The sequence below is a fragment of the Rissa tridactyla genome, chromosome 2 (assembly GCF_028500815.1).
Source record: "Rissa tridactyla isolate bRisTri1 chromosome 2, bRisTri1.patW.cur.20221130, whole genome shotgun sequence".
NCBI lineage: Eukaryota > Metazoa > Chordata > Aves > Charadriiformes > Laridae > Rissa > Rissa tridactyla.
The window spans coordinates 26,296,608-26,309,294 of record NC_071467.1 but is presented as its reverse complement, the minus strand read 5'-3'; the positions used below and the strand labels follow the sequence as shown (position 1 = coordinate 26,309,294).

At 37.4% G+C, this 12,687-nt stretch overlaps 1 protein-coding gene across 3 annotated transcripts in view; it reads left to right on the top strand.

Moving 5' to 3' along the window:
- Positions 1 to 12,687, top strand: part of DPY19L4 (dpy-19 like 4) — a 32,965-nt gene that overhangs the window by 9,669 nt on the left and 10,609 nt on the right. For 2 of the 3 annotated variants that reach the window (XM_054192079.1, XM_054192078.1), the window contains exons 7-15: positions 1,163 to 1,286; positions 1,876 to 2,010; positions 3,306 to 3,437; positions 3,527 to 3,625; positions 4,830 to 4,903; positions 6,731 to 6,889; positions 8,600 to 8,719; positions 9,846 to 9,966; positions 11,128 to 11,184. In XM_054192079.1, the coding sequence (XP_054048054.1) occupies positions 1,163 to 1,286; positions 1,876 to 2,010; positions 3,306 to 3,437; positions 3,527 to 3,625; positions 4,830 to 4,903; positions 6,731 to 6,889; positions 8,600 to 8,719; positions 9,846 to 9,966; positions 11,128 to 11,184 (1,021 nt within the window). The remainder of the gene's footprint in view (positions 1 to 1,162; positions 1,287 to 1,875; positions 2,011 to 3,305; positions 3,438 to 3,526; positions 3,626 to 4,829; positions 4,904 to 6,730; positions 6,890 to 8,599; positions 8,720 to 9,845; positions 9,967 to 11,127; positions 11,185 to 12,687) is intronic. The other variant, XM_054192080.1, reaches the window with a different exon arrangement.

Here is a 12,687-nt window from a genome sequence, read left to right as displayed (position 1 = left end):
CTTGAAAGAAAAGAGCTATGGAGGACTAAAATGTTAGAGATATACCTTTAAAGTTGAACTGTGGGGAAACATCTTTCAGGAGTGTGAAGTCGTCATGACCAATTCTGTGATTAGTAGCTAAAAATACTGTTCATCAAGCTGGTGTGAACAGTGGAAAGTAGGGAAAATGGTGAATAAATCTGTATTTTTTTCAACAGCAAAGAAGATTAAACACTGTTACCAAATTGAAAGGTCCAGTAGTTAAAAAAAGCTCCAAATATGCCTCTGTAAGAGGCTTCAGAGGTAAAAATGAAAGGTGACGCTTTCAAATATCTAAATGATAAAGGAGATAGAGGCTCCTTTTTAAAAGCATAGTAGACACAAAGACGACTATGTACCTCTGAAACTGATGCTTTTGATCACATTTGAAAGTGTGACTTGTGCTTCTAAGTCACTTTAGCGCTTTTTAAAACTTTCTCCTACAGCTCTAATTGTGCAGATACTGTCAAGTCATTCCATGAGAAGACCCTGCTGCTGTTCTGGCCCGTGCTCCCCATCCGTCTTTAATCTTTTGTTTTGCTGGGCAGAATTTTCCCTGTAGACAGAGTATCTGCTGGTGCTGCTGCTAAGAGGGAGCACTACTTTGGATTAAGTATGTTGTGCTCAACCGCATAAATCACTTATTTAAAACATATTGTATGAGAACTGAAAGGAGTCTTTTCTCTCAGCTATGAGCTGATTTTCATCGCAATGTGAAAAGCTGCTGTTACGGCGGTGGTCCCCTGCCTATGGACATAAGACCATTTAGCACTGCTCGTGGCCAAAGAAAGCACCGTTGTCACGGTGCAGGTTGGCAGAAGCAGTGTGTGATGCGTCCAGCTCGCACAGTGTTGTGGTGGGTCAGAAAAGGCTGGAGGCAGATGCTTTTTGGCCTCAGTCCTATAAATGCTACCTAGTAAGGAGACCTGCTGAGTAAAGTCAAGTAAGGATTGGACCTTCCATGCTGGTATTAAACTTGTGACCTGTATCAGCAGTGAAATTGTGTCAGTATTACTTTACACCTAATACGGGAATAGTTTGCTTGCAAGGCCACACTGATAACTAGAAGTGACATTTAGGCTTTCCTTGATATTTTTGTTCTGTAAATCTTTTAATAATTTTGTTTCTCTGTACTTTATTGTAGGACAGATACAACAAGAATTGATTACTCCATACCATCAAGGGAAAATTGGGCTTTGCCATATTTTGCATGTCAAGTAGCGGCTCTCACAGGCTATTTAAAAAAAAACCTAAATTGTTCTGCTGAGGTAAAGCAAAATTAATTTCTTAATAAAGAGTTGCTGGTAGAACTGTGCTCTAGAGTAGTTACCTCTGTCGCTATTGCCCCACAACACAGAAAACAGCAGATGTTTCGTTTGTTCTTTTCAAATCAGCCACTTGGATTTCACCTAGGCATGTGCAGTTTTTGCTAAGTGACTTGTGCCCTGCCCTGTTATGCCCCCATGAGGGTTCAGAAAGAACAGTGATAATGGTAAAGCTCAATGGTAATGAGCTGTGTGCTGTCTTTTTAAAATTAACTGATGCGGAATTTTTCTCACTGTGTAAACTATTTTGTTGCTCTTCCTGTTGCTCGGAGAAGATAGTAGTAACTTCCTTTCCCTGTCTCTCTGTCAAAGATGTTTATTCTGATTGGCTTTAAATGTTTTTGAATGTTTCAGTAATTACTTTCTTCCATCTGAGAACATTTTAAATATGTCTGAAGTCAATATTTTAATTATTTCCTAAAATAATAATTAATTTCCATAGTTTATGTTTTAATGACCTCTCAGTTACTTAGTGACAGAGATGCATAGGTATGAAATTAATGCTTTTTTTTGTTTTTCTTTTTACCTCTAGAAGTTTTGTTACCTTTTGGTGAGTGCTTCAACATATACCTTCATGATGATGTGGGAGTACAGTCATTATCTCCTGTTTGTCCAGGCTGTTTCTCTTTTTCTGCTAGACAGCTTTTCCCTGGCACAGACAGAGAAGGTATTAGAACTCTTCAACCTACTGATAGTTGGGATCTTAAAAATGTCTTAAATACAACCTCAGAGGTGCCCGCCATTACTGCTCAGGAGCTCCAAAGGGTGCAGACTGAGTGATGACTTGAGTGTCTTGCAGCCTGCGTCCAGATGAAGCACATGTCATGTCCATTGGAAAAATAAAATGGCTTTAAACTCACTCTCTTTTGGATTACTGTGTTTGGGACAGCTTTCCTAAGAAAAGGGTCAGAAACTAAACAAAGCTTCTGGGACCTGAAACATCCTTGGAGAGCTGAAAGAATGATGAATGATACTCAGTCATGCATCCTTTTTGGCCCGCTTACCTCTTCTTTTCCTTTCCCTATTCACAGTAGGATGGGGCTGACCAGAAAACTGCTCTGTTGGCTCTGTGCAGTTAAGGGGCTCATTTTCACCCTGAATGGCCTGCCCTGTACTGATTTAGCCAACAAATAGGCTAGACAGATGCTGAAGGCCAATTGATTTTTCAATTCAGTACAAGAAAGTATTTGAATTTATTCTGCAAAAATGGTTCTTAGAAATGTTGGAACAATAAGGCATTTTTGCTCTGTGTGTTGCAATGCTGTATCTGCTACTTTGTACATGTGTGCCTTCTAGTTTTGTTAGATGTAGCTTCCATTTCAAACTGCACGCAATTCTAGTTCATCACCTCTTCTTTCAATTGCTTTTTTTTCTGTTCCTCATCAGTGGGAAATGTTTGAGCTATTTAGTTCAAAGCAGGGTCCTTAAAATATAAGGGAGAAGACGGGTGTTTTGGTAAAAGTCTAAAAAATCAATTATCGGGGTTTATAAGATCTGCTTATCAATTAAGAAAATAACAAAGTATCAGTAACAGTCTGTGTATTCCTGAGATAGGTTAAATGAACAAATTATTGTGAGGGCAAGGAAAGTGCATGTTTCCAATAGCTTTTTCTCACAAATTCTGTGTTTTCATACTGTTCTGTTGTGGTTACTGCTTCATGCTGCATCACAGTGAGGTGTTGCACAACAGGGAGACCTTTTAAAATACTAGTACTTCTGGCATTTTTACAGAATTCTTGTGCAGGAATTGTGCTGTAGTTAGTCAGGCTGACCAGGATCATTTTGGTGTGAAATGCTTTGCAGAGCTAAACGGTATGCTGCTAGATTCATGAGTTGGAGGGTAGAGATCCATTAATCCCCTGATTAACAGAGGAATGGAGTGAGCCATCTACTGCTCTAAAAAGCAAGACGTATATCCACTGTAATTTCATTTTATTGTGTTTTATTTTGTTTCTTCGACAGGTGCATGAAGTATACAAAATCTACTTGTTTTCTCTCTTCTTGGGGTACCTTTTGCAGTTTGAAAATTCAGCCTTACTAGTGTCACCATTACTGAGTCTTGTAGCAGCTTTAATGTTCTCTAAATGCCTTCAGGTAATGAGATTCTCCTCTGACTCTGAGTGTAGTTTTTATTCTTTAAACTGAACTCCAAATGATATGGCATTCTTAAAATATTTTTGCAGATGAATATGAAAAAAGGTACATTTTTGTCAAGATTACTGAAAGTAATGTACATCTATTTGGTACTTACAATAACGGTGACAGTAAACTTCTTACTAAAGGTAAGATTCCTCTTTAAAAAGTGATTTTAATTGTCAAAATCTAAATGGAAAGTTGCAGATGTATCTTGGAAAAATCTTTTGAAGTGTTGCTTATCTTGCTGATCTGAGAGTTCATGGCAAATTGGAGTACTAAAAATTGAGTCATTCTGTGTCTATATAAAAAGTGTTTAACAAATGAAGCAGCTGGGTTTTGTTGGGGTTTCGGTCTTTTGGATGAGGTTAAAGCATAGTATAGAAATAGTCTTTAAATCACACTTTAGCTATTTCATAAATGTGGTTTTTGTTAGAACTTGGATGGCCTCTACAAACTGGTCTGAATGTTAAAACAATATTTGTGCACAGAGAAGACGTAGTAGCCAGATATGAATAGTCTCAGGGTAGATGTTAATTTTCAATTAAATTTCAGTGAGAACATGGGAACAGAGACCTTCACTTAGTGTAGGAGTCAGCTAGGAGTTGAGATTACACAATGGGATTTTAGCCTGACCTTGTATTTTGATTAGCTACTCCCTTTTGCTGGTTCTAGTCTTTTACATAATTTATTATGCTTTTCCTCTATGTCTCAAACTCACCCTGGTTCTGTTAATTAACGGTGTTGACTTAAAAATAAAGAAGCTAGTGAACCCTAAAAAGTTTGAGAGAATGCTCAGATCAGATTTTTTTCTTGTGCCATTCAGACTGGCTAGCCTTGCTGTATCTCCATGAAAGTAAAATCTAACTTTGAAAAATATGAGTTAGATTACGTAGACAGTACACAGAACTTTTGGCTGCTCAAACAATTTATGTGAAGATTACAAATACTCATAACTTTTGCTAGGCTGCAGTCCTATTGTTTAGTGGAGCCAAACGCAATGTTCTTTGGCTTGCTTGGGGGTAAGTTACGTCTGTTTTTCATGATCCTTTTTGCACTGCTTGGTAGTCTTTTGACAATTTATTGACAGCTTTTCACTTGTCCTCCTGTTGGGGTACCTGGAGGGAATGGTATTCTCAAGGCAACTCTAAAGATAGTTGGGTTTTTTTAAAGTGAAGATTTACAATACCACACCGGTACCATAATTGGCACACACTTAATCCAATTTGTTAGTTTTAACTAAATCCTGAATAGTTGATTGTTCCCTGCCATTTTGTAATCTGAATGAAGTGACTATGTGAAAGCTGCATCCAGCACTGGATAAGATTTTTCTCTGCTAAATTAATCTTTCAGATGTTTGTTCCTCATAAAGAAAATGAGCATTTGCTGAAGTTCATTGAAGTAAAACTTGGCTTAAACACAACTAAGTAAGTTTTTAAACTCTTTACACCTTCTAAGATATCCGAACTTCTGAAACTGCTCTGAGAAGTATAAAATTTCAGTGGCTTGTGAGAATTTTATAGAGGAGTTAGGGAAACGGTTTCTATTTGTCGCCTGGTTTTAAGATTGAATTTTAAAAAATATTCCTGTACAGAATTTACTTAGGATTTTGAGGTTTCTGAGGGACCTCGATATTTTTCATGCTGTGGGGTGAAAGCATTTCATAGATTTTTGTTTTTGTTTGATGTTGAAGATCAAAAACTTCCTGTACTCTGTCTACTGCTTCTAATAAGACTTGAAAGCAAAGATAATAGGGTAAAGGTGGTGGTAGTAACTATTTATAGCCTGGAAAAGAAAGGGCTCTGAAGAGAGTCATGAACTATCAATACTATCTCAAAACAGGGTTGGGTTGTGGGGTTTTATTTTTAGTTTTGTAAGAATAACGCCCCCAAAAAACCCTCTGTATGTTTCGGAAGAAACTAGGACGAGGGACAACTTAAAAGTCAGAGGGAATTGTTGGGACTGTAAGAAAAACGCTTGCATCTGTAAAAGAGATAAAGTTGGTCTACAAGAAGAAGACATCATGGCTACAGATTTTCTGGAAAACTTCAAATGGAGTATTGGTAACGACTGAGACACCTCCTGAACCCAAGCCAAGACTTGCAATTCTGTGCAGGAATTGAGACACTCTCCTGGGAACTGCATCTCTCTTACAAAGCTACTTCATGACCTTTCAGGGAAAGAAGTGGAAAATGACATCACACACATAACTGCAATTGTTGGGGAATTTTTGGAAGACAACGTGTAACGGCGTTGACTAAAATGCATTGCTTAACACACATATATGCATGTTCTTAAGTGTTTTGCAAGAAAAGAGAGGACTGCTTCTGGTCAGAATTTCAGTTTATTCAGCTATCAGGTGTTACAGATTTTATCCCCTCTCCTCCTGGGACTTGCTACATGTTACTTTCCAGGATGTCAGACTCTGCAATGAAGCCAGTGATTGAGACAAACTGAGTGGAACTATGCCTAGAAAATTGTGTAACTGTGGGTTGGAGTTATGGTTTGCAGCACAAGAGCTTCAAGATCTGTCTTTTAAGGCCAGTTTGGACATGCCCAGCTGTTAATCTTTAAACTGATTCTGTCTAATTGAAAGTGGTTCAGTTCTCTAGTCTTCCCTTGGGGAGAAAGATAAAGAAAAGAGGGAGGAAAGCAAAACAAAATAAGGCAAGAATGCATTCACGGCATCACGTGCTGCACCACTTCCAGTTGAGAATACACAATGATGGTGCTTCTTGGCAGAGTATATAATCTTTCTGCTCATTAATTGGGAACGAAGAATGATCGAGTGGGTTCGGCTACAGAACTAGAATTTCAGTATTAAGGATTCTATTCTTGGCAGTGCCTCGGGCTTGTTTGTGATCTCAGATGACCACTTTCCCTTCTTCATCTCCCCATTTGGAATGAGGACAAGCATACCTTCTTGCATCAATATCTCTAAAACCTTAATCCACTGTGACAAAGAAATGCTTTGTGGTCCCCATAATGGAGTTATATGGGAGGCTGGGGTTTTGTCATATAAAAGAGTTGTAGTCTGGTCTCACAGATTCTTTTTTGGAAGATAAGCTTTTATTCTAGTGTACTTGCAAAGCAATTTCAAATGATAAAAGCATAGCTTCTCAAAGATTAGTTTCAAATAGTTTCCTATTACATGAATAGGTTAAACTGCGATTGGTTGTGTGCTGTGTTGGGTTTTTTTTCTGATCTGTGGGGTATTGTTGTTGTTTTTAATGGGATGTTTTTTGCCTTACTAGGAATTTTACAATGAATTGGCTCCTTTGTCAAGAATCTCTTCAGGCACCCTCCCAAGACTTTTTTTTGCGACTAACACAGTCATCACTGTTGCCTTTCTATATTTTAGTATTAATTATCTGCCTTTTTTCTGTAACTCAGGTCATTTTTAGAAGAATATGGTAAGTGACTTATTTATACTGAAAAATAAGAAATTAAAAATAAGCGGTTCACAGATGTCTAAGTGAATGGTCGTGATGTTGCTTCAAAGTTTGTTGCACCATTGAGCTTGCAGGGTGTGAGCACCAGTGGAAAGGCCCACCAGAGGCTCCTAAAGAAAGTCCTTTAGTGACAAGCTTCTTGAGCATCCCTCCAGTCAGGACAGGGAGTTGTCATTGGTTTGTTTTCCAATAGGTGCAAGTCCTGCAGAGCTCTGGTTAATGTTTTGTGATATGTTTATGTCTCTTCCTATTGCCAAGGAGAAAGATATTTTGTCTGTTTTCCCCTTCCAACAGCAAAGTTATCTGACTGTTGATAGAGAATTTATTTCCCTGGTTTGGGTTTGGTGGTTTTTTTGGTTTTGGTTTTTTGGTTTTTTTTTTCCAAGTTTACGTACTGTGAAGGATGAGATGGGTGGATGGGTGGAGTCGAGAGGATTTCAGATTTCTAATGCTTCACTGTTTTTTGGGGTTTTTTAAAACTCTTGTTTACTGTGATAAGGTCCATCAGCCTTTGCTGCTCAGAACAGAGCTGAAGTAAAACTGACTCAATTATTTTTAGTTTCACAGTGATTCACAGTTCCCTTGAGAGAACAGCTAGTGGAGCTGTCTGTTTACAGACTAAGAATAGCAGCACTGTAGATCCTAGCGTAACTTGTCTTGGAAACTCAATGGCTAGGAAATTACCTCTTCCTGGTAGAAGATGAATGGTGTAACTTCTCTGGCATTAGGGCAAATTTCTTCTTTGTCTACAGCAAAAATCAATAGATTTTTTTTCAAGGAACAAGATTTCTAATAGATAAAGATTATACAGCTATAAATGAAAATGTTTGTCAGGTTGGGTGTGTGGCAGTGTATTCAAAACAGTGAAAACAACTTTGATTTTTTGCTGGTGATTGAAATAGCTATTTCAGTGACTCCATTATGTCCAACAGCTTTTTAAAGAAAAGCTTAAAATAAACCTTCTTCCCCTTCAGTTTTTTTTTTTTTAATTTTGAAGCAGTTAATAATCTCAAATATTTTTCAATTTGTTGTGAGAAAGCTTATTATAAAATTGTAACCTGAAATCACATCATGGTAGAATAAAATGTTGTCTATTGTGTGCCTTGCAATCTCATTTGTCGAAAGACATCTGTTGTAAGATTTTGGTTATGATTTTTATTTATAATGTATTACTAGAATTTTTAATAATAGGACTAAAAACTGGTTTTGTTATCTTTCTTTGTCATAAAAGGGTGTACACATTCCATACGCAATTATCATCCTGCAGATTCTGTAATTCTTTGCCAAGCTAATGATATGAAGAAACTTACTTAGAGTGCACGTACAGCATGCTTCATCTACATGTTTGCGGAGTGTGCATGCTCTTAAATTAGACTGTCTCTTGTTGCTGAATTACCTTAAAATAGGATTTATGGTCATAGGCAGTGATCCCATTGTATTAATTCACATCCATTGCTCCAGAGAGGTTACAGTCCAAAACAAGGGACAGCGGGTACTGATAGATCATTGATGAAGTACAAAAACCAAATAAGCAGTGCAACAATACTGTATGATATGACACAGAGTGATCTCAGTATACTGCTGACTTAATGGTCATAAAAGTATTCTTATTGGCACCTTTGCCTGAGATAATGTCTGAATTAAGTGATGTCTCGTTTTCTCCAACTGCAGTGGTGAACCACTGAAAGAGACAGTTAAACTTGAGGATGGTCGAATTGGAGAGAGGCCAGAAATAGTTTATCATGTAATTCACACAATTTTACTTGGTTGTCTAGCGATGTGTTTGGAAGGGTAAGTCTGATTTTGATGTATCTCTTTTGAAAGCAACAGAGAGTTCCTAACTGGACGTGATACACCATTCACCCCTCTGAAATTCACCCCTTTTCAGAAATGTATTTGGCATATAGTTGTACTTAGTAGGGGAGAGATTTGACTATAGAGTGGATACAGGTGTATGATAAATTGTGCTTGGTCTCTTTAATGTTTTTTCCAAGCTTTAATGCAGCCAAAATCTGAGACATTAATTGAAGCAAATTTGTATCACTTTCTTTATGATATTTAAGTGTAATTTAAGTGTGCTGTAATTCTTTTAATATTGTATTCTAGCAAGATCTTGTGTTCTAGCAAGATCTTGTGTTTTGATGAACAGTGTATGTTCTGGATTATTGGGACATGGAAGATTTCTTATCCATCTTCTCGTGTCTAGGCTAGCGTGAAGTATACCTTTTCTTGGCATGATAAAGCAGTAGTAAAACTATTTTCAAAGATATTGTGTTAGTCCTTAAAACTACAAAAGCTAATAATGTTTGGAAGACATTATTGTTCTAATCTTGGCTCTCAGCTAAATCAGCTTGAAGGTGGCAGACTTGTGTTTGTGTTATGCTCGTCATCCTAAAATCTGAATATTCACAAATTCTTAAAGTGAGCAGACTGTTGTGTTACCATGTAGTTGTCTTAACTTGATTAGTCTATCCTTAAGAGGCAGACAATACCAGCAAATCATAAATTGTTTTTTAAATATTTTCCTTTCCTTTCTTCAGGAACTCCCTTATAGTGCAGTGTCTGTACAGCTTTGCTGAATAGCTGCTTTTTATCCTTGCTTGGCTGGAAAACCGCAACAGCCAAGTGACTTTACTAGTCTCTTTGTTTTTCTTTCATCCTCCCCTGAACTCTGTGAAGGATTTTGTCATCTTTGACCTTGGATCTTGCTCCTACATCTTGCAGCAGATAATCAGGTGCCTGTTCTTCTGCTAGAGATTTCCTTGGTTTACCCTTCAGTGACATCAAATTTGATCTCGGGTTTCTTGAACATCCAAGACTGTGTTTGACACATGAAAAAAATCTGAATGTTTTTATAAATAGCTTGAATACAGAGGCATGTGCAGAGTCCCAACTAAGTTATTGCAATGTTTTTCAGAACAAAATATCTGTGGACCCCTTATGTTTGCATGCTTGCTGCATTTGGTGTGTGCTCTCCTGAACTTTGGATGACGCTTTTCAAGTGGCTTCGACTGAAAGCTGTGCACCCAATATTGCTGGTGAGTTGCTGTTACCAATGTCTTGGGAATTACAGCTAGCAAGGAAACTTTTCAAACAGCAATTACCTAAGAGCTATAGAAGAACCTGTTAAAGGAATGTGTAGTTCCGTGAGGTCACTGGATCTTGTATAGTCTGCTTTTTCTGTGTCTTTCATTCTTAATGTCACAATTTCACATGTTCTCTGGCACCTGGTGATAAAGTTGTGTTCACGCTACAGCCTTTCCTTATAAGAAGCAGGGCTGTCTTCATCTCTCTTTTACTCATCTGTTTAATTTCTTTTAACAAATCTTTGAGACCTCAAGCTCCCTGTCATTGTGCAGTTTTTAGCAACTTTGTGCATTTGTTTTACTAATAAAATAAGGATAGGATATTACTTACCTTGATTTCAAGAGGCTAGTAGGTATAAATATTTTATACTTACACAGAGATTCACTATGTCACTTGTGAAAATGCCATACACTGTTACATCAGAAACATTGACAGTGTTCTTCCAATCAAGGAGTGACAATATGTTCATGTACGTGGTAAATACATTCCTTTATATACCTCATGCTTTCTGCCATATAGACCTGGTTTTTTACTATTAACACAGTAGATGTGTTAATAGCTTATTACCAAGAGAATGCCTTGTGTGCATTCTTTACTAAATGTTTCCTGTACCACGCGAGCTATTTTCTCCTTTTTGCAAAGCAAAATTTATATCAGCTAGAATGATGGTGTGCTGAAAAATGAGTTTCTGCGTTTTGCACATCAATAGTGTTAATCTGACCAAAAGCATCAACAAGATCAGAGGTTTGAAATGCTTGTTTCATGCTTTTTTCCCTTTCTCAGACTATCTCATTGTGTTTGTATGTGAGGTGTTTACTTTTCTTCTGTTCTCTACATCGTGTGCACATTGCATCATTGTTATTTTTGAGTTGTAATTAACCATCCCTAATATTGATGGTAAAGTTATCATAGGTCAAATGAGTTCTTCCATGCTAAATGAGGCAAATTCTTGTTTGTGGAGAGTTTCTGCCTAGTAGAAAACCGCAAATTTTCACCTACTGTTACTCTAAGGTTTCAGGCATAAATGTAGCCTGCTATATGAACAGAATCAACAGGTAGTCCAAGGCTGGAGAACAGTCCATAATCCATTTCTTCTAACATGTATTTTCTAGGCACTTATTCTGAGTATGGCAGTTCCCACAATAATTGGATTCAGCTTGTGGAAAGAGGTAAGAAAAGTACCTTTTGTGAAAAATACCTTTTGGTTTTTGTTTTGTATGTAGGCACAATATGAGTCAACATGATGGGCAAATATAATGAAATAACCTGGTGAAATGAAATATATATGATGAAATAAAAGCTGTCATCCACTGAAAATATGTTTTGAGGTTTTTTTGAAAAACTTTACATTTTTCAAAGTGAGGTATTTGACAATTTAATTTGTTAATGATCTCTTGTTGTAATTAGGAAGTATTTAAATTTAAACAAAGACTTTATTATATTCAGCTATTATGCTTTGGATATATAAATGTGACTCAACAAAGAAAACACTGCCAAATAAAAACTCGGAATGTTGAAAACTGTGTTGCTTCAGTCTTGGTTTTAGTGAGAGGGAGTGGGGTTAGATGGAAGTAAAATTATGGGAGGCCTTACGCAAATAATCTGTTTGAAAAGCTCCCATCAAATTGTAATGGAGTTAAATCCTTTGTGCAGAGATGGTGTAGAGATATGTATATCCTACAGTACGGGGAAGAAAAGCTACAGATATTCCCACGTTTAAAATAAATACCTAGATGTTAATTGCAAGTCACAGGCAGACTGGGGGAAAGATTATTTGGAAATTAGTTTTTAAACTTCCGCAAGTGCAATATCCCATAAAGTATAAGTGTCTGCTATACTGACATAGCTTCAAAATAGGTAGTTTGAATAGTTTTATAAGAATTCAAGGAATTATTTTTTAAAAAAGCATTCAAATATAAGCCAGGCTTGACCAACAGTATTTTAACAGATTTTGTAACATCTATTTTATCACAGAAATTTTGGTTGCAATTTAACCTGACACTTTACACATTTCTGCCAGAACAATAGATATTGTCCTGAAAAAAACCTACAGTTGCTCAAAAGAGTTATGAAATGTATTACAATAGAGGAAACTAGGTTAGTTGACCAAAGAATTCTTTTTCGGGTTATGTTTTAATAAAAGCAGTGTCGGGGTTTGGACTCTAGAGGGCTTCATCTATTGCAGATCCAGCTTTTGCTTTTAAGCAGTGGTGAACAGTTTGCTCTCCAGGTCCATAACTCATCCCTGAGCTTGCAAACTTTGATTAATAGTAACGGGACAGTAAAATGCCTTGGGGCTCTGAATCTGTTACCGTGGCTATAAATGGCTGAGTGTACAGCTCAGCATCTTTCTGCTTGGCTGCGTTCTGACTCAGTCTGGCACAGTCCCTCACCTAACTAGATTTTTCTGAGGGCTCTGATTGATAAGTGAAGCTGGTTCTCCTTGGGGTGGCAGTAGCGGTTCCTTTTTCTGTCGTCTTCTGTTCCAGGGACAGTTTACGCATGTGTGTAATGACACTGCTACAGCTTTGAGCCCCGACGTGAACATATGGCAGCTGTTCTTGTGCTGCCCTAGCATGTCTGGTTGTAGACTGCTGTCACTTGACGGCTGAATTGTACAAGTAATGGGGGTGGAAACTCCTCAGTTAAAAGCGGGCTCCCGTTTCCAGCGG